The sequence below is a fragment of the Cherax quadricarinatus genome, chromosome 16 (assembly GCF_038502225.1).
Source record: "Cherax quadricarinatus isolate ZL_2023a chromosome 16, ASM3850222v1, whole genome shotgun sequence".
Lineage (NCBI taxonomy): Eukaryota > Metazoa > Arthropoda > Malacostraca > Decapoda > Parastacidae > Cherax > Cherax quadricarinatus.
Window position 1 is genome coordinate 25,719,367 of NC_091307.1, and position 25,559 is coordinate 25,744,925.

A 25,559-nucleotide genomic window follows, 5' to 3' on the forward strand; every position below is an offset into this window, starting at 1 on the left:
TGAAGTAGATTAGTCCATTTCAGACCCCCAAACATACACGTACAAACGCACTTACATAAATACACTTACATAATTGGTCACATTTGGAGGTAATCGTTATGCGGGGGTCCACTGTATAGTAGTACCAACACTCTTATATGAATGTGAAGCTTGGGTGGTAAATGCAGCAGTGAGGAGACGGTTGGAAGCAGTGGAGATGTCCTGTCTAAAGGCAATGTGTGGTGTAAATATTATGCAGAAAATTCGGAGTGTGGAAATTAGGAGAAGGTGTGGAGTTAATAAAAGCATTAGTCAGAGGGCAGAAGAGGGGTTGTTGAGGTGGTTTGGTCATTTAGAGAGAATGGATCAAAGTAGAATGACATGGAAAGCTTATAAATCTATAGGGGAAGGAAGGAGGGGTAGGGGTCGTCCTCAAAAGGGTTGGAAAGAGGGGGTAAAGGAGGTTTTGTGGGCAAGGGGCTTGGACTTCCAGCAAGCGTGCATGAGCGTGTTAGATAGGAGTGAATGGAAACGAATGATACTTGGGACCTGACGATCTGTTGGAGTGTGAGCAGGGTAATATTTAGTGAAGGGATTCAGGGAAACCGGCTATTTTCATATAGTCGGACTTGAGTCCTGGAAATGGGAAGTACAATGCCTGCACTTTAAAGGAGGGGTTTGGGATATTGGCACTTTGGAGGGATATGTTGTGTATCTTTATACGTATATGCTTCTAAACTGTTGTATTCTGAGCACCTCTGCAAAAGCAGTGATAATGTGTGAGTGTGGTGAAAGTATTGAATGATGATGAAAGTATTTTCTTTTTGGGGATTTTCTTTCTTTTTTGGGTCACCCTGCCTCCGTGGGAGGCGGCCGACTTGTTGAAAAAAAAAAAAAAAATGTTACAATAATAAATTATAATTAGCATTTTACTAAAATAATAAATAATTTGTAACCCTACACAGGGTACAACTTTCTTGACACTCCTGTGTCACTATATATCTATGCTAAAATAATAAATTAAGTAACATTTAAAATAATAAATTACAATCAACTGCGTTTCTCACGACACTTATCCGAGTTGTGATGCTCTTTCTCCACCGTGTCACTTGACACCCTTTTCTCCGTGTAATACACACACTTTCGCAACCGTGTCACACTTGACACCCTTGTCTCTGCGTCACACTACCCGCATAGCGTCTTTGTCGAGGCCTGTCACATGACACTATTCAATGTACACTACAACCTGACCATCTTCAGTGTCACACGACACCCTTTTCTTCTCAGTGTTCCACTACGGTCCTGTAGCATATCTCAGTGTTCCACTCCATCATACTTCCCTAAGTGTCACACTACGGTCCTAGCCCAGTTCAGTGTAACACTCCAACCTTTTCTTCATGTAATGTCCCACTAAACAGCATCCGATGACTCCGGCCCACAGTTGACCAGAGTAGGCGGTGAGTCCACAGACATCACCGGTAGTCCTGTAAATACTCTCTAAGGCCGGTAGAAGTACACCATAAGATGGTCTGGTGAGTACTATCTACCACCTTCAAGACCAGTTGACACACCGCAAGGTGGTCCGATGCAGCACACACTATGTTGCAAGCTCACTGAATGCGGCCGTCAAATAACTGAGGCCAACAGACTCAGTGAGCTGCGGTGAGCGCTTCTTCTAAAATCAGTAGAAGCCAGTAGAATACTCTACTGCCAGTAGATGTGTACCATTAGGCGTTTAGGTACCTACTGCTTCTAAGGCCAGTAGATGTGTACCATTAGGTGTTCAGGTACCTACTGCTTAGATGCGTACCGTGAGGTGTTCAGGTACTTAATGCTTTTAAAGCCAGTAGATGCGTACCGTGAGGTGTTCAGGTACATAATGCTCTAAGGCCGGCTCAGCAGTCCCCACAATGGGTTTGATGACGTACCCAGTGGTATTGCCGGCCGGCAGGTTAACTATTTAACCGCTAGTTTGGCAGGGGGCCGTAACAGCTTCCAAATCCAAAAGTGTATTAAATACTGGTAAGTGGCATAAACAATCCCATATGGAAACAGTTTGATAGCATTACTGTGCACCCCACACCCATCCTGTGAGCAGTATTCAAAAGATGAGAGGCAACTAATGGGTTCCTGGACCATGCACCAGTTCTTTGTTAGATTAGTAAGTAAAATTAGTAACATTCATCTGTGTCATACAGTACCTCCCAATACTTACCATTAGAGCAAGTTTTTTTTTTTTTACCACTCTGGTCTTCTTCCACCAAGTAGTGACCCAAAAAAGGAAACTCTCCATCATTAAAAATAAAAATGGAATAAGGTATATATTGTCTTTCTGTAGTTATCTCCATGCTGACACTGGTGCAGTTCCTGCTTCCCTTGAGGGAGTCTCGTCGGCTGACAATAGGTTGTGTCAGCCTCCTCCTGACACTGTTGATGCTGCTTTACTTGGCCACTGCCCTCCCACCCCTTGCATACTCCCTTCCCATCATTGGTAAGTCCAACATCTCAACTAAAAATTAGTGAAGACTCGTATATAGTTATTTAATGATGGTACCCATTCTGGTGATAAATATCTTAACTTAATTTTAAGAATTGAGTAAGTAATTGTGTGTTGCAGTGAAGTTCTTCGGGCAAACACTGATGGTGGTGGTGGTGAGCGTGATTGTGAATGCGAGCATAATGCGTCTGACGGATGCTCGTGTGCCTGCTGCAGTCTCAGTGCCACCCCCACCTCTGCTAAAGACCATTCTCACAGGACCTCTGGCCACTATCCTCTGCATCCAACGTTATGCTGAGAAGGTACAGTAAAGATAAAATAAGCTCTATATATTAGGTGATTTTACAGACATTGGTATAAACTGGTAGAGTAATTCCAAGGGTACATAGATGTTGTAGGCATATATTACATATTTATAAATTAAGTAGATTTAATATAGAATAACGTCAGATATTGTGACTTAGTTCCTCTGGGGTACTATCACTGATATTACTGCAGATTCTACAGTTCTGTGATAAATAATATTAATACATACATTTTATATTAGTGTTGCTACTTTTTTGGGAGCTAACATATTCTTTCCAGCCTATTAGCCTAGTTTGTCTGCCAGTGACTCCTGAAACATGTTCTGATGTAGTCTTAGTGAAGAAGACTGATGTCTTGAAGAAACACAGTACATACATGTAACCTATGGCATAGGCCATTCAGAATGGTCATCTCTGTGTTTATGTATGCAACTCCAGCCTTGCTAGAAGGAAACCTGTAGAGCTGTCATAGCTAGAGCCCATGGTGGAATGCTTGATATTCTTATCCTACTAGTCTCCTACCCCAGGCTGACATATTTCACTACTTCATGTGTTGTGAAATGAATTAAACCCATTTTATGATGGAAAACATTTTTATTATTTTTTTGCATAATGGTGTTAGGCACTCAATTCTTGTTGTAACCTTGCAAGTTATATATGGCACTTTGTGACAGGCATACACATTGCCAATATGCCCAGTTGTGTTAAGAAAGTCAGTGGAAGGGTTTATGAAGGATGAGGTAAACCACAGAATTGATGAAGAAAAAAAGGTGGTTGGTGCATTGAGGTATCTGCAGAGACAAAGAATGTTATCCATGGTAGCAAAAAAAGGAATGTATGAGAGTATAGTAGTATCACCATTCTTATATGGGTGTGAAGCATGGGTTGTAAATGCTGCAGCAAGAAGTAGGCTGGAGACGGTAGAGATGTCATGTCTAAGGGCAATGTGTGTTAATATTATACAGAGAATTCATAGTGTGGAAATTAGGAGGAGGTATGGGGTTAATAAAAGTATTATTTAGAGGGCTGAGGAGGAGTTGTTGAGGTGGTTTAGTTATTTAGAGAGGATGGAGCAAAATAGGATGACTTGGAGGGTGTATAAATATATAGTGGAGAGGAGGGGTAGGGGTCATCCTAGGAAAGGATGGAGGGGAGGGGGTAAAAGAGGTTTGTGTGCAAGGGGCTTGGACATACAGCAGGCATGTGTGAATGTGTTAGATGGGAGTGAATGGAACTTGATGAGCTGTTGGAGTGCAAGCAGGGTAATAATTTGTGAAGGGATTCAAGGAAACCAGTTGGCCAGACTTGAGTCCTGGAGGTGGGAAGTACAATACCTGCACTTTAAGAGGGTTTGGAATATTGGCTGTTTGGAGTGACATCTGAACTGTCACATTTGCATGCTTCTGTGAAGACAGTTAATATGTGTGAATGATGGTGAGATTGTTTCTTTCTTTTTTGGGGTCACCTCCACCTTGGTGGGAGATGGCCGGTGTTGAAAAAAATTTTTATTGTGACATATGAATGGAGACAAATGGTTTTTAATACTTGACGTGCTGTTGGAGTGTGAGCAAAGTAACATTTATGAAGGGATTCAGGGAAACCGGCAGGCCGGACTTGAGTCCTGGAGATGGGAAGTACAGTGCCTGCACTCTGAAGGAGGGGTGTTAATGTTGCAGTTTAAAAACTGTAGTGTAAAGCACCCTTCTGGCAAGACAGTGATGGAGTGAATGATGGTGAAAGTTTTTCTTTTTCGGGCCACCCTGCCTTGGTGGGAATCGGCCGGTGTGATAATAAAAAAAAAAAAAATTCTAAGCATGGGAAAGACACTTTTCACCCATGCCACAAACATTAGACATCACAAAAAAACCACTATTGGCATATATATACATTTTTTTTTCAACAAGTCGGCCATTTCCAACCCAGGCAGGGTGACCCAAAAAGAAAGAAAATCCCCAAAACGAAAATAGTTTCATCATCATTCAAAACTTTCACCTCACTCATACATAATCACTGTTTTTGCAGAGGCGCCCAGATACAACGATTTAAAAGCATGTATAAAGATATAATATGAAAACTGACCTGAAATAATTACAATATCAGGGGCCCCAATTATATATATACAGTCCAATTACACATCCCACCAAACTGCCAATATCCCAAAACCCTCCTTTAAAGTGCAGGCATTGTACTTCCCATTTCCAGAACTCAAGTCTGCCTATATAAAAATAACCGGTTTCCCTGAATCTCTTCACTGAATATTAGCCTGCCTACTAAAAAGAAAAATATATATACATGTATATATATATTCTTCTTCAAGAAGATACACTATTACACTCAGGACCCAGATTCGACTGATTGAATTTGTACTCTACCCTGATTATTACACACATTATTATATTATAACCCTACCTATCTACCTCAGTGGGAGATGGCCAGTGTGTTAAAAAAAAAATATATTATGTGAAAGTGCTAAACCCATAGGGGTCATATAGCACCTGAGGAATGGTAGGTAATCAGGTTTGATTAATGAAAAAGGAGGGTAGCTCTAATGCCTTAGATCACAAGCCCTTTACTGGCATCAAGAAAACTTCCTTAAGGGAGGCTCTCTTTATATTGCTAATAAAATACAGTATGCCACTTCCTTAAACCCTATTTACAGTACTCACACACATGATAAAAATTATAATAAAAGACTTTAGTATAATGTTTGTATGTGATGTAGGTTGGCCTGAGTGGAGGAAGTGCTGAGGACGGTGAAGTTTTGAAGGAGACATGTTCTACCTCCTACCTCCACGAGTGGCTCCTGGTGGCTGCTGCTGTCGACCGCATCGCTGCCCTCATCTTCATCATCACCTTCATCATAACCCTCATCATTTATGTCACTCCTGTATGATGTTATAGACAAGCTCCACATGCTGAATCCTGACAAGTCACTATTATTAACATGGGAACTGAACAGCTCCTTCCCAAGGATAAAGACCAAGATGTGTAGTTTTAGTATCTGCTGTATAATTTCGTTAATATTTATTTCTACTGTAGTTAGTTTTCATGCCTCTTGAATGCATGAGGGTCATTAATAATAATAATTATAATATAATCAAATTAAGCACTAAAACTAAGAGGAATGAGGGTCATTATGGCTGCATTTCATCTGTACCCAATCAGTCAACATTTCAGTCCCTAAAACTGATTACAATAAACTATCAATGTAGTTTGGAGAAGGTCCAGTAGTTATATGCTGAGTACCTTATTACATTAAAATTTCAGAATATACTGTAAATGTTTATTACATTTTTTCATTTTACTCTGGTTTTCATTTGTTTAATAACAGTATGATTTTATTGACGATTCATTTTTATATAATGCTGTAAATATATTTGGAGTTATCTTAAATTTATAAAATAATAATAATAATAATAATAATAGTAATAATAATAATAGTAATAATAATGCCTCGGTGGGATACGGCCGGTTTGTTGAAAGAAAAGTAATAATAATAATAATAATAATAGTAATAATAATAGTAGTAATAATAATAATAATAATAATAATAAACTTATACATGGAGCAAGGGGCTAGTAACCTCTTCTCCTGTATATATTACTAAATGTAAAAGGAGAAACTTTCGTTTTTCCTTTTGGGCCATCCCGCCTTGGTGGGATACGGCCGGTGTGTTGAAAGAAGAAACTTATACATACAATTAGTTTTAGTTAACACTAGTAAAATAAAAAATAACTATATACATGTGGTAGTGAGAAAAAACATGTGTTAATCATATGGAAGGAGAACATTTTTTTGTTGTGCATACAGATACGTATATGTGTTAGGAAAACTTGTACAGTAATACACAGAACCAGTGTCCCTAGCTTATTTGCGATGGATTATTATTATGTTTATGTGGAAGCTCTAAACTCGAGAGGGGTCATACAGCACTCTAGAAATGGGAAGGAATCAAGTTTGATCTAAGGAGAGGGAGGGTAGCTCCAATTTCTTAAATCACCAGCCTCAGTGTGCCCCCTTTGGAGGGTGGAAGCAAAGAAATGCACTAGGTACATTTCTTTGCACCTAGTGCAACAATCGATGAAATGCCATACACTATTGTGCCCATGAACATTCTTAGTGATGGCTAATTTAGCCAAGTCTGTTACTTCCTTTTATTTTGATAGTTGAATTATTGCTTCTTGTATATTTATTCTACTTTCTACCTATGGGCTATAGTAACTTTAACCAAAACCTACAATGTTATATAATTTGTTAGTTGGTACTGACAACAAACGTACACAGTGCTACCATACTTAGGCAGGAGCTAAGATTTGATCCCTCCAACCACATTCATAAAACACATGGATGGAAAAAATAGAAGAAACATTGTCTGGTGCCCAAAGTCTAATCTAGATAAGAATAAAACTGACTGAAGAATTAGCTCTTATTACATTTTAAACTCCTATATGCAGTAAGCTGCTCCTGCGGTGTTGTGTAGCTTGTTCCACTTCTTCACTACTCACACACTGACGTTTCTTTCATTATGTATGCACATAGTATTTTGTATATCTTGATTCTTTTTCCTCTTTTGTTCGACATGTGTTTACAGTAACAGGTAAGCATAAAGAAAAAGGGGTCAGGTGAGATATCTATTGCTTTAATGCATTATATAGACATATTCACAAAAAAATTACAATTACACAGTAAAAAAGTAGAAGGAAAATACAGTACATACACAAGAGGCTCACACATGGCATGTGGATCCAGGTTGAGGAACCGTATTACATATAAATATGAGAATGCTAAATAGTGACAGAGCATGTCAATTATTATTATTATAATCAAAAAGAAGCGCTAAGCCACAAGGACTATACAGAGAGCATGTCAAGAAGCATTGCTTTCAATGCTAATCCTTAAGTCTTATATGTGTTCTTATAATCAAACAATATTTTTACATTAAAAATTTCAAATGTGATGCAATGATATATATAAATATATGCAATGATATAAATATTTTTTTTTTTTTTTTTCAACAAGTTGGTCGTCTCCCAAGAGAGGCACCTAAAGAGCTCATATAAGCAAAATGATTTCAAGTTGAAAAAAAAAAAAAAAAATTGTTCTTATTCAAACATGTTCTATCAAAGTAAACTTTCCAGACTTCAGATCTAAAATAATAAAAGGATGATTTTTTCGTGATCCCAGAACAAGCAGAGCTGCTCCTAATCTAGCAGAGATGGGAGTCCAGTTACCGGTTGGTGCTGTAATGTGAGAATCCGAGAAGAAGCGCAGCTCATCAGAGTCTGTTGTATAACACCGGACGACAATCACAGAGTCTAGTCTGTCAACAAAATAGTTTAACATTTTAAGCTTTTTCAAGAGGAAATTCTACTTATTTATATAAATCTTCTGAAAAAAAAAAAAGTGGGCTAAAGTAAAAAGGTCAATTACATTTATAAATTAGATTGCCAATCCTGATATTATCCCAGGGAAAACTGTTTGCATTGTATTAAAATTAGATAAAAGAACATAATGTGCTAGAGAACTTGGAGCTGCAGTGAAGATTATGCATTCAGATTCAGAGCTATTGTTAAAAAAGCACCTTATCTCTAACATAATTAAGACAGCAATACTCTTTGTCAAATAAAATCAGCTTTCATCCAATTCTGTCCCTGTTCTTCCAGGTTTCCTTCAATTTCCATACATACTGGTAACATATTGGGCTTGGACATACAACAGGCATGTGTAAGGGTATTAGATAGGAGTGAATGAAGATGAATGGTTTTTGGGACTTGACAAGCTCTTGGAGTGTGAGCAGGGTAATACTCTTTTCAGCTTTCATCCAATTCTGTGGCAGATGTTGCCCTGTTCTTGTAACATATTGGGCTTGGACATGTGTAAGGGTATTAGATAGGAGTGAATGAAGATGAATGGTTTTTGGGGACTTGACAAGCTGATGACATGATTCAGGGAAACTGGTTAGTCGGACTTGAGTCCTGGAGGTGGGGAGTACAATGCCTGCACTTAAAGGAGGGGTTTGGGATATTGGCTGTTTGGAGTGACATCTGAACTGTCGTATCTGAGTGCCGCTGCAAAGACAGTGATTATGTATGAATGATGGTGAAAAGTGTTGAATGATAGTGAAAGTGTTTTTCTTTATTTTTTGGGTCACCCTGCCTCAGTGGGAGATAGCCGGAGAATTAAAAAAAAATTGGTAACATCTTGCCCCACTGTATTTCTATTGTAACTCAGCTGCTAAATTGCTGTATCTTCATCTCTATTCAATCACTCCACAAAACTTTTTTTTTTTTTTTCAACAAGTCGGCCATCTCCCACCGAGGCAGGGTGACCCAAAAAAGAAAGAAAATCCCCAAAAAGAAAATACTTTCATCATTCAACACATTCACCACACTCACACATTATCACTGTTTTTGCAGAGGTGCTCAGAATACAACAGTTTAGAAGCATACACATATAAAGACACACAACATATCCCTCCAAAGTGCCAATATCCCAAACCCCTCCTTTAAAGTGCAGGCATTGTACTTCCCATTTCCAGGACTCAAGTCCGACTATATGAAAATAACCAGTTTCCCTGAATCCCTTCACTAAATATTACCCTGCTCACACTCCAACAGATCGTCAGGTCCCAAGTACCATTCGTCTCCATTCACTCCTATCTAACACGCTCATGCATGCTTGCTGAAAGTCCAAGCCCCTTGCTCAAAAAACCTCCTTTACCCCCTCTCTCCAACCCTTTCGAGGATGACCCCTACCCCGTCTTCCTTCCCCTATATATTTATATGCTTTCCATGTCATTCTACTTTGATCCATTCTCTCTAAATGACCAAACCACCTCAACAACCCCTCTTCTGCCCTCTGACTAATACTTTTATTAACTCCACACCTTTTCCTAATTTCCACACTCCGAATTTTCTGCATAATATTTACACCACACATTGCCCTTAAACAGGACATCTCCACTGCCTCCAACCGTCTCCTCGCTGCTGCATTTATCACCCAAGCTTCACACCCATATCAGAGTGTTGGTACTACTATACTTTCATACATTCCCTTCTTTGCCTCCATAGATAACTTTTTTGACTCCACATATACCTCAACGCACCACTCACCTTTTTTCCCCTCATCAATTCTATGATTAACCTCATCCTTCATAAATCCATCCGCCGACATGTCAACTCCCAAGTATCTGAAAACATTCACTTCTTCTATACTACTACTCCCCAATTTGATATCCAATTTTTCTTTATCTAAATCATTTGATACCCTCATCACCTTACTCTTTTCTATGTTCACTTTCAACTTTCTACCTTTACACACATTCCCAAACTCATCCACTAACCTTTGCAATTTTTCTTTAGAATCTCCCATAAGCACAGTATCATCAGCAAAAAGTAACTGTGTCAATTCCCATTTTGAATTTGATTCCCCATAATTTAATCCCACCCCTCTCCCGAACACCCTAGCATTTACTTCCTTTACAACCCCATCTATAAATATATTAAACAACATTGGTGACATTACACATCCCTGTCTAAGACCTACTTTTACCGGGAAGTAGTCTCCCTCTCTTCTACACACCCTAAACTGAGCCTCACTATCCTCATAAAAACTCTTTACAGCATTTAATAACTTACCACCTATTCCATATACTTGCAACATCTGCCACATTGCTCCTCTATCCACTCTATCATATGCCTTTTCTAAATCCATAAATGCAATAAAAACTTCCCTACCTTTATCTAAATACTGTTCACATATATGCTTCAATGTAAACACTTAATCTACACATCCCCTACCCACTCTGAAGCCTCCTTGCTCATCCGCAATTCTACATTCTGTCTTACCTCTAATTCTTTCAATTATAACCCTACTGTATACTTTTCCTGGTATACTCAGTAAACTTATTCCTCTATAATTTTTACAATCTCTTTTGTCCCCTTTCCCTTTTTATTAAGGGACTATACATGCTCTCCGCCAATCCCTAGGTACCTTCCCCTCTTTCATACATTTATTAAACAAAAGTACCAACCACTCCAACACTATATCCCCCCCTGCTTTTAACATTTCTGTCATGATTCCATCAGTTCCAGCTGCTTTACCCCCTGTCATTCTACGTAATGCCTCACGTACCTCCATCACACTTACATTCTGCTCTTCTTCACTCCTAAAAGATGGTATACCTCCCTGGCCAGTGCATGAAATTACCGCCTCCCTTTCTTCCTCAACATTTAAAAGTTCCTCAAAATATTCTTGCCATCTACCTAATACCTCCCTCTCCCCATCTACTAACTCCCCTACTCTGTTTTTAACTGACAAATCCATACTTTCCCTAGGCTTTCTTAACTTGTTTAACTCACTCCAAAATTTTTTCTTATTTTCATTAAAATTTCTTGACAGTGCCTCTCCCACTCTTTCATCTGCTCTCCTTTTGCACTCTCTCACCACTCTCTTCACCTTTCTTTTACTCTCCATATACTCTGCTCTTCTTGTAACACTTCTGCTTTGTAAAAACCTCTCGTAAGCTACCTTTTTCTCTTTTATCACACCCTTTACTTCTTCATTCCACCAATCACTCCTCTTTCCTCCTGCCCCCACCCTCCTATGACCACAAACTTCTGCCCCACATTCTAATACTGCATTTTTAAAACTATTCCAACCCTCTTCAACCCCCCCACTACTCATCTTTGCACTAGCCCACCTTTCTGCCAATAGTCGCTTATATCTCGCCCGAACTTCCTCCTCCCTTAGTTTATACACTTTCACCTCCCTTTTACTTGTTGTTGCCACCTTCCTCTTTTCCCATCTACCTCTTACTCTAACTGTAGCTACAACTACAACTACATTTATCTAAATATTGTTCACATATATGCTTCAATGTAAACACTTGATCTACACATCCCCTACCCACTCTGAAACCTCCTTGCTCATCCGCAATCCTACATTCTGTCTTACCTCTAATTCTTTCAATTATAACCCTACCGTACACTTTTCCTGGTATACTCAGTAAACTTATTCCTCTATAATTTTTAGTCTCTTTTGTTCCCTTTCCCTTTATGTAAAGGGACTATACATGCCCTCCGCCAATCCCTAGGTACCTTCCCCTCTTTCATACATTTATTAAACAAAAGTACCAACCACTCCAACACTATATCCCCCCCTGCTTTTAACATTTCTGTCATGATTCCCATCAGTTCCAGCTGCTTTAACCCCTTTCATTCTACGTAATGCCTCACGTACCTCCCCCACACTTACATTCTGCTCTTCTTCACTCCTAAAAGATGGTATACCTCCCTGACCAGTGCATGAAATTACTGCCTCTCTTTCTTCCTTAACATTTAAAAGTTCCTCAAAATATTCTCGCCATCTACCTAATACCTCCATCTCCCCATCTACTAACTCCCCTACTCTGTTTTTAACTGACAAATCCATACTTTCCCTAGGCTTTCTTAACTTGTTTAACTCACTCCAAATTTTTTTCTTATTTTCATTAAAATTTCTTGACAGTGCCTCTCCCACTCTATCATCTGCTCTCCTTTTGCACTTGATCACCACTCTCTTCACCTTTCTTTTACTCTCCATATACTCTGCTCTTCTTATAACACTTCTTTGTAAAAACCTCTCATAAGCTACCTTTTTCTCTTTTATCACACCCTTTACTTCACCATTCCACCAAATACTCCTCTTTCCTCCTGCCCCCCACCCTCCTATAACCACAAACTTCTGCCCCACATTCTAATATTGCATTTTTAAAAGTATTCCAACCCTCTTCAACCCCCCCACTACTCATCTTTGCACTAGCCCACCTTTCTGCCAATAGTCGCTTATATCTCACCCGAACTTCCTCCTCTCTTAGTTTATACACTTTCACCTCCCTCTAGTTGTTGCCACCTTCCTCTTTTCCCATCTACCTCTTACTCTAACTGTAGCTACAACTAAATAATGATCCGATATATCAGTTGCCCCTCTATAAACATGTACATCCTGGAGCCTACCCATCAACCTTTTATCCACCAATACATAATCTAATAAGCTACTTTCATTACGTGCTACATCATACCTTGTATATTTATTTATCCTCTTTTTTCATAAAATATGTATTACTTAATACCAAATCTCTTTCTACACAGCTCAATTAAAGGCTCCCCATTTACATTTACCCCTGGCACCCCAAATTTACCTACTACTCCCTCCATAACATTTTTACCCACTTTAGCATTGAAATCCCCAACCACCATTACTCTCGCACTTTATTCAAAACTCCCCATGCATTCACTCAACATTTCCCATAATCTCTCTCTCTCTCCTCTACACCTCTCTCTTCTCCAGGTGCATACACGCTTATTATAACCCACTTTTCACATCCAATCTTTATTTTACTCCACATAATCCTTGAATTAATACATTTATAGTCCCTCTTTTCATGCCATAGCTTATCCTTCAACATTATTGTTACTCCTTCTTTAGCTCTAACTCTATTTGAAACCCCTGACCTAATCCCATTTATTCCTCTCCATTGAAACTCTCCCACCCCCTTCAGCTTTGTTTCACTTAAAGCCAGGACATCCAGCTTCTTCTCATTCATAACATCCACAATCATCTCTTTCTTATCATTTGCACAACATCCACGCACATTCAGACTTCCCACTTTGACAATTTTCTTCTTATTATTATTTTTAGTAATCTTTACAGGAAAAGGGGTTACTAGCCCATTGTTCCCGGCATTTTAGTTGACTTTTACAACACGCATGGCTTACGGAGGAAAGATTCTTATTCCACTTCCCCATGGATATAAAAGGAAAAGTAATAAGACCAAGAACTATTAAGATAAAATCAAAGAAAACTCAGATGAGTGTGTATAAATAAATGTGTACATGTATGTGTAGTGTGACCTAAGTGTAAGTAGAAGTAGCAAGACATACCTGTAATCTTGCATATTTATGAGACATACAAAAGACATCAGCAATCCTACCATCATGTAAAACAATTACAGGCTTTCGTTTTACGCTCACTTGGCAGGATGGTAGTACCTCCCTGGGTGGTTGCTGTCTACCAACCTACTACCTACAAAACTTAATATCATTAAATCAGTTTGAAATAATATGCATCTCTTTTGTACTTGTCCATTTGTCATTAGCTATCTTTCTTATTGCACTTATAAATTGTTGAAAAAAAAAATTGTAGTTAACTGTGATCACAACAATAACAAACTACTGTATTTAAAAATTTATTCATTCAGTAATACTAGTAAGATGTGATGTGATGAATGGTTTTGAAAACCAACATTCATCACATCTGTCAGACACTGCAACATCATGGGATCTTGGTACAAAGACTTCAATGCTTGCCCAACCTTTGGACGACGACCTACTTACACTAGTGGGAGGTCCCACTGTGATCCCGCCTCCTCCTGCTTCAACTCATCTCACTGCAGTATATAAGCCACTTCTCTGGCCCTATGCTGCACTTCCTACAAGAGTGATAGTGATGGACAGAACACATCGATTCCAGGTTGAGGGACTGATTACCTCAAACTTCTACTCTCCTTACCCATTTCTACTTTATATTGGGCTGATGAAGCCATTGTGTGGTGAAACGTTTCTTCAATAAAGATTCCCATGTGTTGCATAAGTGTCTCAATTCTTCAACTTGTCGGTTTTCAAAACCATTCATCACACCTTACCTACATGCCATAAAAATGGCACCTTACCTACATGCCATAAAGATGGCACCTTACCTACATGCCATAAAGATGGCACCATACCTGCATGCTATAAAGATGGCACCTTACCTGCATGCTGTGAAGATGGCACCCTGTCCCACAGCAATTGACATACGAACTGGGGTTATGATTTCAGAGTCATCTGGTGGTGCAACGCGTCGAGTTGCTGTCCTCCCTTTCCACTCTACTATGCTGCCATCATTGCAGCCTACATATACATGACCATCCTCCAGAGAAAATGTTAGATTATAGTAGTAATTCCCAAAAGCTTACAAAGGGCTTTCAGTAAACTATAAGGAAACTGCAAAACAAGACTTTTGTTTTATGCTTAAAACTTACATGGTATATTCAGACTAAGATGCTATGTTCATACATAATAGTACTGTACTGTACATCCAAATTTATTTTAATGCATGTCATACCACACATTAAATTTGCTTGTGGTTATAACCACCAAAGATTACCCTGGATCATATATTTCACCAATGAAAAGCTTCCAATTTTTTCTTACTTATGATTTAATAATGGTCCAGGATTGACTGAAACATATGTCAGTTTTGAAAGCTAAGAACTATTCCATACTTCAATCAAATATCACAAAACAAATCAGAGTTAGGTTCATGTTATCAGATTCCTCTCACTGATAATACAGTAAATGATACATACTGGAGATACGCCCAATCCATTAAAGGCAACATCATGTGGGAGAAGGTCAGGGGTAACATGACCTCGTGTTGTAACTAAAGAGTTCCCCACCAAGTCCAAGAAGAGGACTGTGCGAGGCGTCAGCACAGTCAAAGTCGTCTCACTAGAGTGAGCCATTGTTGTCACCATCCCAGCCTTTAGCTCAATATGACCAATGTGTACACCTGAAATGGGAGTTATACAGTACTCATAATACCTTATTATAGGAAGAATATGCACAATATTTTCAAATACTAAAGATATTTTCACTTGTCAAACAATATGATTGACAGATAACCTAACAAATGTGAACTTGAAATGTGAATTTGCTGTTATGCAGTCACCCCATTCCTACCAGTAGTTTACAAATGTGGTATAAATTTACTCTCATGTGCTCATCCAGATATTACTCTAGTGTGTATAAGAAATAAGAGAAAAAACAGATTTGGGCAGGGAAAATTCAATGAGCCTATTTTGAAGGAAGTCCTATGGTTGCTGTTAAGTTAAAGGTCTTGTGCCAATTCAAAAGAAAATGAACACCTGGCCAGACAAAGTTGAGTTTTGCCAACACAAAGTCTGGACTAGGAGGGAGGGGGTAAGGAAGTAGTAACAGGGAGATAATTATGCATTTACAAGTTCATAACATGTGCACTTCAGTCCATACAAGTGCTGTATAGTCCTTGTGGCTTAGCGCTTCTTTTTGATTATAATAATAATAATAATCAGTCCATACAAACACAGGCTGGATGACTGGTGGTGGAAGGAGAGTAAAGTAGAGAATTATGACTGAATTTTAGATTTATTTGTAATCATTTGTTGTTGCAACCACCTGCATTCAATTTGGGGATATGCAAGTTTGGTACCTATCTTTTTTACATAATTCTGATAAACAATAAGCAAAGGAACGTTATTTTTCTTTACAATTTTATATAGAGATTATAACTGAATTTTGGATTTTTTCTTGCCAGAAGTGTGCTGGCATCACAATTCAGAGTACTCTCCAACTGCAACATCCCCACCCATCCTTCAGAGTGCATTTACTGCCCTTCCCACCCTCAAGAGTTAAGTTTGGCTAACTGGTTTCCCCTAAATCCCTTCATAAAAGTTACCTTGCTCATATGCAACAATACAATATGTTTTTGTTATTAGGATAAGTAAATATTGGATACAGAAGAATTAAGATCACAAAACTGTGGCTGGAACAAGTCACAACTAACTCACAATTGGAAATGAAAACTTGATGATTTGATCCATCCTAGACCACTGACATGATTTGAAATTGGACCAGGACAGACTCGAACATCACTCAGTTTGTATTTCCAATTTGTGAGTTAGTAGTAAATATCAAAGATGGGTTCTCACCTTTAATCCAGTTAAAGACGTGTACTATGGAAGCATCAGCAAGGGAGGCAAGGAACCTCCCGCTTGGTGAAAATGTTAGAGAGGTGATGAGGGCCTCAGGGCCACCTCGGAGCACGGCTGCAGTGGAACCGTCGCTCGCCGACCACACGTGCACCAATGCAAACTCTGCCTTATCCTCCTGAGTATCCTCTGCCATACCCAACTGATTATCAAATATAAATAATATAACAAGATATTATGTATTTGCATGTTAAAATTTGTTATTTTACAACTTAGCTACATTTGAATATTAAAAATTCTGTATCCGAAAACTATACATGTTCAAAATTTAAATACATATTCTATATAAATGAAGTCACCCTGGAGATGAATTAAAGAGCTATGTAATTTTTTTTTTACAATGTGTCTGTGGACCCTATTAGTCTTAGGTATTAGAATTACAACTGAATTTTGTAAACAAAGTACACAAAAAATATATGATAGGTTTGTACATAGGTGACTATGGATACTATGCCAGTAGATTAATGGGTAACCATAGTGCTTGGGTCAGTGGTGGGATGAGTGCTCATGAGATAGCAAGAAAATCGCCTAAGGGCAACTGGGAAAGGTTGGCACCTGATGTGGTGGTACTGTATATATTTGGTGCAAGGGTACATTGAAAATACTGTAACTCTACTCTAACATGGCATCGTGCTACAATGAGTGCGTGGTATAATATGAAGAATGTATGTCACCAACATGAGTGTGCATCATCCTACCATGATTGTGTATCATCTTGCTTTGCATATGCACCATCTTGGTGTGAGTGTGCGCCATCTTGCCATGTGTGTATACCATCTTGCAGTAAGTGTGCACTATCTTGCTTTGAGTGTGGACCATCTTGCAATGAGTGTGCATCATCCTGTGGTAAGTGTGACACTACAATGAAACAATCATTCTCCAGTCATTAATAACACGCATACATATATCATACAAACAAAAGCAAGAAGGGTTTGCTTAGTTACCTGTGCAGTGGCAACCATGACTGGTTCTGCAGGAGAGACAGTTAGTGCTGTTACAAACGACTTGTGGTCCCCATGCCCAACATTCTGACCCTCCACTTCACCTCCTGAAACATCAAGTGAGGGGAAAGGGAGAAAGATGAGAAAGACTGTAGTGAGATCCGAGTGTGTGGTGTCTGTTTGGTTGTCAATTATCACGGCTGGTCTTATGAACTGTGTTATATAAATTATATCTGCAGAGATACAATTTATATAACAATGACAGTGATATCAGAATTTTAGGTTGAATACTGTTAACATCAAGCTTCATCCCATTACCTTCAGCTACATTAAGTCTGCCCACAATGGAGCCACTACAATAAAACACCATCTTATCATCAGGGGTGAGCGTGGGCATGGACCTAAGGTGAGTGGCAAAGTTTGACCCATGCTGCACTGCCTGAGTCTTGCCTGTCTTAGATGCCTTGCTCTCCCTAGTAGTGGCAGCTCTCACTACTATGTCATCATCCAGCCCAGCACTCTCCACATCCAGTAATGTCATATCTGACAAGAGAAAGAATTTGCAATCAATGCTCCATAAGTTTTGACATGGTCATGGAGCATGAACAGTGGTAAGTAGGGATAGGTCAAGAATGCACCATGATGTATATGCTCTTCCAGAAAGACATCTTAAAAGAGAGTGATGGTGAGTATATTTTTTTGTTTTCCTGCCTTGGTCATAAATATCCAACAAGTTAAAATAAAATAAAAAGATATAAAACAGTCAACAATCACTACATGTAGCCTGACATCTTTCCCTGCTAATGAGAATGGAATAATTGGACTAAAGAAACAGTATATTAAGATTTAAATGTTATATACAGTAGGATCCCATATCCTCGGGGGATACATTCCAAGGACCTGCTGTGGGTACCGTAACCATGGATAGTAGCAAACCCTTATTTATTTATTAACAATTTGAGCACACATACAGAGGTACAAAAAAATACAGATAAGAGCAGCATGCCAAAGCCACTTATACTATGCATAGCATTACGGGCTGGCTTAAAATTAACTTAAGATTAACTAAGCAATGATGAAATCAGTGATAAAACATTAATGTAAACAGATTACTATAAAGCACAAGTGAGTATTACAAAGACAGGTCATATGGTTGCATGCATTGTTGTACATTCAGTCGTATGGAGTATTCTGTTAGGTAGTGTATTTAAAAAATAATAAAGTTAGATTGGGTTTTAGGTTTAACATTTATGTGATATAATTGTGAGAAACATTTAAGATATACAATTTATAAGGTTCAGTTATTCAGTATTTATTTGGTTTTGGGTGAGTAAGTGATCTTTGAGAAGAGACTTGAATTTATAAACAGGTAGTGTTTCTTTTATATTTACAGGTAATGAATTCCAGATTTTAGGGCCTTTTATGTGCATTGAGTTTTTGCATAGTGTGAGATGGACACGAGGAACATCAAAGAGTGATCTGTGCCTTGTGTTATGGTCATGTGTTCTGTTGAGGTTGGCAAGGAGATGTTTGAGGGGAGGGTTAATATCAGAGTTAAGTGTTCTATGTATGTAATAGGTGCAGTAATAAGTATGGATGTTTTGTATGGTGAGTAGGTTTAGTGTATTGAATATTGGTGGAGTGTGCTGCCTGTAGTGAGAATTTGTTATCATTCTAACTGCAGCCTTTTGTTGGGTAATTAGTGGTCTGAGATGGTTAATTGTTGTTGAGCCCCATGCACAAATTCCATAGGTGAGATAGGGGTAAATAAGAGTGATATAGGGCCAGGAGGGCTGACTGTGGAGCATAGTACCGTATCTTCGATAGTATGCCTACAGTCTTGGAAATTTTCTTAGAAATTTGTTGTATATGTGTATGAAATTTGAGTCTATTATCAAGGTGGATTCCTAAGAATTTTCCCTCTGTTAGCTTTGTGATAGGTGATCCGTTTATCATTATGTTAAGAGGGACATCTGTAGCTCTGTTACCAAACTGAATGAAGTAGGTTTTGTCAATGTTTAGTGTAAGTTTGTTAGTCCTCATCCAGGTAGATATTTTCTGTAATTCGGTATTTACAGTATTGGCTAGCGTGACTGGGCTCGGGTGGGAGAAGATGTATGTAGTGTCATCTGCAAATAGTGTGGGTTTGAGTAATTGCGAAGCATTTGGTAGGTCATTTATGTATAGGAGAAAGAGAAGAGGGCCAAGGACACTTCCCTGTGGGACACCAACTGTAATTGGTTGTGCAGAAGAGTTTGCCCCATTTGCGTACACATATTGGCTTCTGTTGCTGAGGTATGACTTGAGGTAGTTGAGGGAGTGCCCTCTTATACCATAGTGTGACAATTTTACGTGGAGCAAGTCATGGTCAACTGTATCAAAAGCTTTACGTAAGTCAATGAAGATCCCCAGTGGAACTTCTTTTTTCTCTATTGCAGTGTATATATGTTCTAGCATGTGTATAATAGCATCATTAGTATTTTTATTAGGCCTGAATCCAAATTGGCAGGGGTTGAGTATGTTTTGGGAGATAAGGTAGGAGTAGATTCGTTTATGAATTAATTTTTCGAAGATTTTTGAGAGAGGGTGTAAGTTGGATATTGGCCTATAGTTATTCAACTCTGTTTGGTCTCCTCCTTTGTGGATCGGGGTGACCCTTGCTATTTTGAGTACTGTAGGGAAGGTGGAGGATTCAATGGATTTGTTAAAGAGTGTTGCAATGACTGGTGATAGCACTTGACACTTTTTTGTATATAAGGGGTGGTAAGGTATTTAAATCTCCTGCCTTGTTTTTTAGTGCGTTGATAATAAGGGAGACTTCGTATGGGTTAGTCGGAGCTAGGAACAGTGTGTTCGGGTAGTTGCCGGTGAGGTAGTCATTTGGTGGGGTATCTGAGCTTGGGATTTTATTGGCAAGGTTTTGTCCTATAGTGGAGAAGAAATCATTGAGTCTGTTTGCTGTTTCTGTTGGTGGGAGTTGGGGTTCATCTGATTTTGCTAATTTTATTTCGCTATTTCGTGATATCTTTTTTGTTCCCAGAATTTCTGATAGGGTTTTCCAGGACTTTTTTATATCACCTCATAAGTTGGATAACCTGTTCTCATAATACAATTTTTTTGCCCTTCTTATCAGGCTGGTTAGGATTGATGAGTACATTTTGTTTGGTCTCTGGTTATGTGACCCATTCTGTACTGTTTTTCATATTGGTGTTTTGTATTTATGGATTTGAGAATGCTGGGTGTTAGCCAGGGACTGTTCAGTCTCTTAGCTGTCATCTGTTTAGTTTTTTTAGGGCAGTGCTTGTTATAGAGGTATTGGGTCTTTTTTAGAAAATTATTAATACATTCATCAATATAGATTTCTAGCTCAGTGTGCCAGTCAATGTTTGCTACTGCTGTTGTGAAGTTATTAATGGCTGCCTCATTGTGAAGTCTGAAGGTGACTTTAGTAGTGTCTTGGGGTAGTTTACCAAGAGTTGTTATGAGGAAAGTAGGGTAGTGGTCTGTGGTATTATCTGTAATTATGCCTGATTTTAAAGGGGATATGGTGTTGGTCCAGATGTGGTCAAGTAGGGAAACACTAGTCTCTGTAACTCTTGTAGGTTTTGTTACTGTTGGTAGCAACATACAGTTACTCATTGTGTTTGTGAATTCAGTAACGTGTGGGTCCTGGTCTTGCAGGAGATTTATATTGAAGTCACCTGAGAGTAGTAAGTGATCTTTGTTCATGCGTGCATCAGTTATCATACTTCCTAGGTTTTGACTAAATTGGCTAATGTTTGACTGTGGAACTCTGTAGATGTTTATCAATGTGAGAGGTTTTTGTAGGTATTTGGATTTGAATTTGGCTGTTATATATTCCCCATGTTCATCCCTTGTGCAAGTATTAGTGATACATTCTAGTTGGTCTGAGTAGTATATGGCTGTGCCACCCCCTTGTTGGTCTGGCCTACAGTTGTGTATGGCTGTGTAACCAGGAATGGCATAGACATCTGTACTATCAGGCTTTAGCCAGGTTTCAGTTAGTGTAATGATGGACATATTGGCATGTAAGGAATTTAGTAATGCTATGAGGTCATTGTAATGCTTGCTTAAAGATCTGATATTGTAGTTAAAGATAGTTATGTTGTTGTTGGCACTGAGAAGTGCCTTTGATTGTTCTGCAGTGTAGTAATTACAGTAACTGTTTGATTCATTTAAGTCATTAAATAAGAGGTTGGTATCAGGATCAATGCTTGTAATCATAAGATTTGTAGTGAATCTATAGTTAGAATTAAGTATAAAACAAAGTAAATAGTCTTCAGCTAAAAAAATAGCACCTGAATTATTTAACAAATGTAAAATAATGAGCTAAGGTAGTTTTTTTTTTTTTAAGCTAAAATAAAGGAGATAATATAAAAGGGACTAATACAAATAAAGTGATGATCAAATAATGGAGCTTGGGAATATGATAGTAGGTAGTACTATAAAGGTAATTCTTTAAAGTTAGAATTATAGTATAAAATTATAATATAAAAGGGACTAATATAAGTTGTGGTGAACAATAAAGTGGTAATCAAATAAATGAGCTTTGGAATATAATGGCAAAATTGTGAACTTATTCTACTTTAGCACCTGAGAATAGCACCTTGATTATTTTAACAATTGTGAATATATAAACTAGGGTAGTTATATAAAGCTAAAATAAAGCAGAAAATATATAAGGGACTAAAATTAAGTAATGGTAAACAAAGTTAAATGGACAGATGGTCACTATGAAATAATATTGGTTTAGGAGTAAGATCTGATTTGTAATATTAAATAAATTGAGCAGTTTATTGCACAATAAAAAGTAAAAAAAAAATGAGGTAGTTGGTACTAGCTAGCAAAAGATAGTATTGGTACTTGCAAAAAAGTAATTGGAATATACACTAATTGCATACACAATGAAAAGTGACTAAAAAACAAGTAGTGATAAACAAAATTAAATGGACAGGTAAGAATAATGAATATTATTAATTTGGAGTAAGATTTGACTTGTAATTTAAAATTATGAGCAATTAATAGCAGTAAGAAAGAAGTATAGAGTATTGGAGGTAGTTGGCATTAGCTAGTGATGAAAAATAATAACAATAATAATGCACAATATAATAGTAACGTACACTATATGCACCACACGTATATATGTATTAAGGGCACTTATCTAATCTGTTACAGAAATGTCAGCTTTTCTAAGGAAGGTAGAGAAATCATGTTCGTTTGAGATGGTATATTGTTGTCCTGTTGATGTTTCCTTACTAGTATTTTCCCATCTCGCGTGAAACACTGATGTATTTTGTTTTCCTGTTTAAGTTTTCTCAACCTGAACAGAAGGTTTTGACATTTTTTTGTTAGACACTCATTTATGTACACTCCATTTTTCATATAAGTCTTATACATTTTTTTTTTAACAAGTCGGCCGACTCCCACCGAGGCAGGGTGGGCCAAAAAAAAAAAAGAAAGAAAATCCCCAAAAAGAAAATACTTTCATCATCATTCAACACTTTCACCTCACTCACAGATAATCACTGTTTTTGCAGAGGTGCTCAGAACACAACAGCTTAAAAGCATATACCTATAAAGATAGACAACATTTCCTTCCAAACTGCCAATATCCCGAACCCCTCCTTTAGAGTGCAGGCATTGTATTTCCCATTTCCAGGACTCAAGTCCGGCTATATAAAAATAACATATAAAAATATGAAAAATAAAAATATAAAAATACATACCTATTCAAAATTTAATTGATAAATTATGCACAATAAGTGGAGAATTATCACTTTTTCACTGATGGGAAGCACTTCAGGGCTTCTCTTAGGCTTTGAAGAACTGCCAGCTGCTGGAGTGTGAGCAAGGTAACATTTATGAAGGGATTCAGGGAAACCGGCAGGCCAGACTTGATTTTTGGAGATGGGAAGTACAGTGCTGGCACTCTGAAGGAAGGGTGTTAATGCAGTTTTATAACTGTAGTGTAGGCATGCCTTTGGCAAGACAGTGATGGAGTGAGTGATGATGAAAGTTTTTCTTTTTTGGACCACCCTGCCTTGGTGGGAAATGGCCAATACATACATTAATAATAAAAAAAAATAGTAAACCGTGGATAACTGAAACCGCGGATATCAAATCAGTGGATACAGGGGTTCTACTGTATAACTGTTCAGAGTATGGTGCTATTTATTTCTACAATATAAGTCTGTTATTGGATGGGTTGTTGATGTGAAGATCACCTACGACCAAGGAATGCTCTAAGGATTCTAAAATTTCTTGTTCTTTGTTTTATTAATAAATACTAATGATATCATAATTTTATGTAAATGTACCAAATACAGTCCATTCCTTTAATCTTTTGTATAATATTTTCTAGGGGTTATTGGCAGTTTGGAGGGACATCTAAACATCTGTATCTGAGTGTGTCTGCAAAGACAGTGATTATGTACGAGTGATGGTGAAAGTGTTGAATGATGATGAAAGTTTATTCTTTCTTTTCAGGGTTTTCTTTCTTTTTGGGTCACCCTGCCTCAATGGGATATGGCCAGTCTGTTGATAAAAAAAAAAAACTTCCATGGGGGAAGTGGAAAAGAATTCTTCCTCCATAAGCCATGTGTGTCATAAGAGGCAACTAAATACTGGGAGCAAGGGGCTAGTAACCCCTTCTCCTGTTTACATTACTAAAAAGATGAATGGTTCAGAGAACCGACATGTTGATAAATTAGACACGTGTGCAACTCTTGGGTATCTTTATTGAGGAAACGTTTCGCCACACAGTGGCTTCATCAGTCCATACAAAGGAGAATCTTGAAGAACAGGAGGAGAATGAGGTAATCAGTCCCTCAACCTTGAGTAGATGTGGTCAGTCCATCAATCTTGAATAGAATACGGCATACGTGCGGAGAAGGAGTTTATAAACCGTAGACAGGAGAGGTGCAGTCAGACACTGCAACTTCTTGGGATCTTAATACTTGGGAATTCTTCGCTTGCCTAATTCTTGGGCATGACCTACTTCCACATTGAACAAATGTGACACCACCTATGACTGCTGCACCTCTCCTGTCTACGGTTTATAAGCTCCTTCTCCGCACGTATGCCGTATTCTATTCAAGATTGATGGACTGACCACATCGACTCAAGGTTGAGGGACTGATTACCTCATTCTCCTCCTGTTCTTCAAGATTCTCCTTTGTATGGACTGATGAAGCCACTGTGTGGCAAAACGTTTCCTCAATAAAGATACCCAAGAGTTGCACACGTGTCTAATTTATCAACATTACTAAACAGAGAAACTTTCATTTTTCTTTTTAGTTCACCCTGCCTCAGTGGGATACAGCTGGTTTGTTGAAAAACAATATATAACAACACATCGACCATCTCCTACCAAGGTAGGGTGACCCGAAAAAGAAGAAACATTTTCCATTATCATTCACTCCATCATTGTCTTGCCAGAGGCATGCCTCCACTACAGTTACAAAGTTGCAACATATCAACATCCCTCCTTCAGAGCACAGGCACTGTACTTCCCACCTCCAGGACTCAAGTCCAGTTTCCCTGAATCCCTTCATAAATGTTACTTTGCTCACACTCCAAAAGCACATCAAGCCATAAAAACCATTCGTCTCCATTCACTCCTATCTAGCACACTCAGTATCCAAGCCCCTTCCACACAAAACCTCCTTTACCCCCTCCTTCCATCCTTTCCTAGGATGATAACTACCCTGCCTTCCTTCCACTACAGATTTAAATGCCCTCCAAGTCAATTTATTTTGTTCCATCCTCTCCAAAAGTCCAAACCACCTCAACAACCCTTCCTCTGCCCTCTGGATAATACTTTTAGAAACCACACACCTCCTTCTAGTCTCCAAGCTACAGATTCTCTGCATTATGTTCCAAATTATACCACTAAAGTAAATACAGTGGTCCCTCAATAATCATCCATAATCCGTTCCTGGAAGTGGGACTATTATCGAAATGGACGATTTACGAATCAATTTTCCCCA

General features: G+C 38.3%; 2 protein-coding genes across 3 annotated transcripts in view; one reads left to right on the plus strand and one right to left on the minus strand.

Moving 5' to 3' along the window:
* The window catches only part of LOC128688905 (neuronal acetylcholine receptor subunit alpha-6), a 28,904-nt gene extending 21,704 nt beyond the window's left edge, over window positions 1-7,200 (plus strand). Inside the window, exons 6-8 of the mRNA XM_053776945.2 lie at window positions 2,318-2,470; window positions 2,597-2,778; window positions 5,504-7,200. Coding sequence (XP_053632920.1) covers window positions 2,318-2,470; window positions 2,597-2,778; window positions 5,504-5,674 — 506 coding nt within the window. The 3' untranslated portion in view covers window positions 5,675-7,200. The remainder of the gene's footprint in view (window positions 1-2,317; window positions 2,471-2,596; window positions 2,779-5,503) is intronic.
* A 382-nt stretch (window positions 7,201-7,582) lies between these two features.
* The window catches only part of LOC128688780 (echinoderm microtubule-associated protein-like 6), an 85,424-nt gene continuing 67,447 nt past the window's right edge, over window positions 7,583-25,559 (minus strand). The window contains exons 26-31 of one of the 2 annotated variants that reach the window (XM_070085510.1): window positions 17,869-18,093; window positions 17,554-17,657; window positions 16,550-16,751; window positions 15,170-15,372; window positions 14,573-14,730; window positions 7,583-8,101 (exon numbers count right to left, since the gene is read on the minus strand). In XM_070085510.1, coding sequence (XP_069941611.1) covers window positions 7,888-8,101; window positions 14,573-14,730; window positions 15,170-15,372; window positions 16,550-16,751; window positions 17,554-17,657; window positions 17,869-18,093 — 1,106 coding nt within the window. In that variant the 3' untranslated portion in view covers window positions 7,583-7,887. Of the gene's footprint in view, window positions 8,102-14,572; window positions 14,731-15,169; window positions 15,373-16,549; window positions 16,752-17,307; window positions 17,451-17,553; window positions 17,658-17,868; window positions 18,094-25,559 lie in introns of those variants that run through there. The other variant, XR_011392074.1, reaches the window with a different exon arrangement.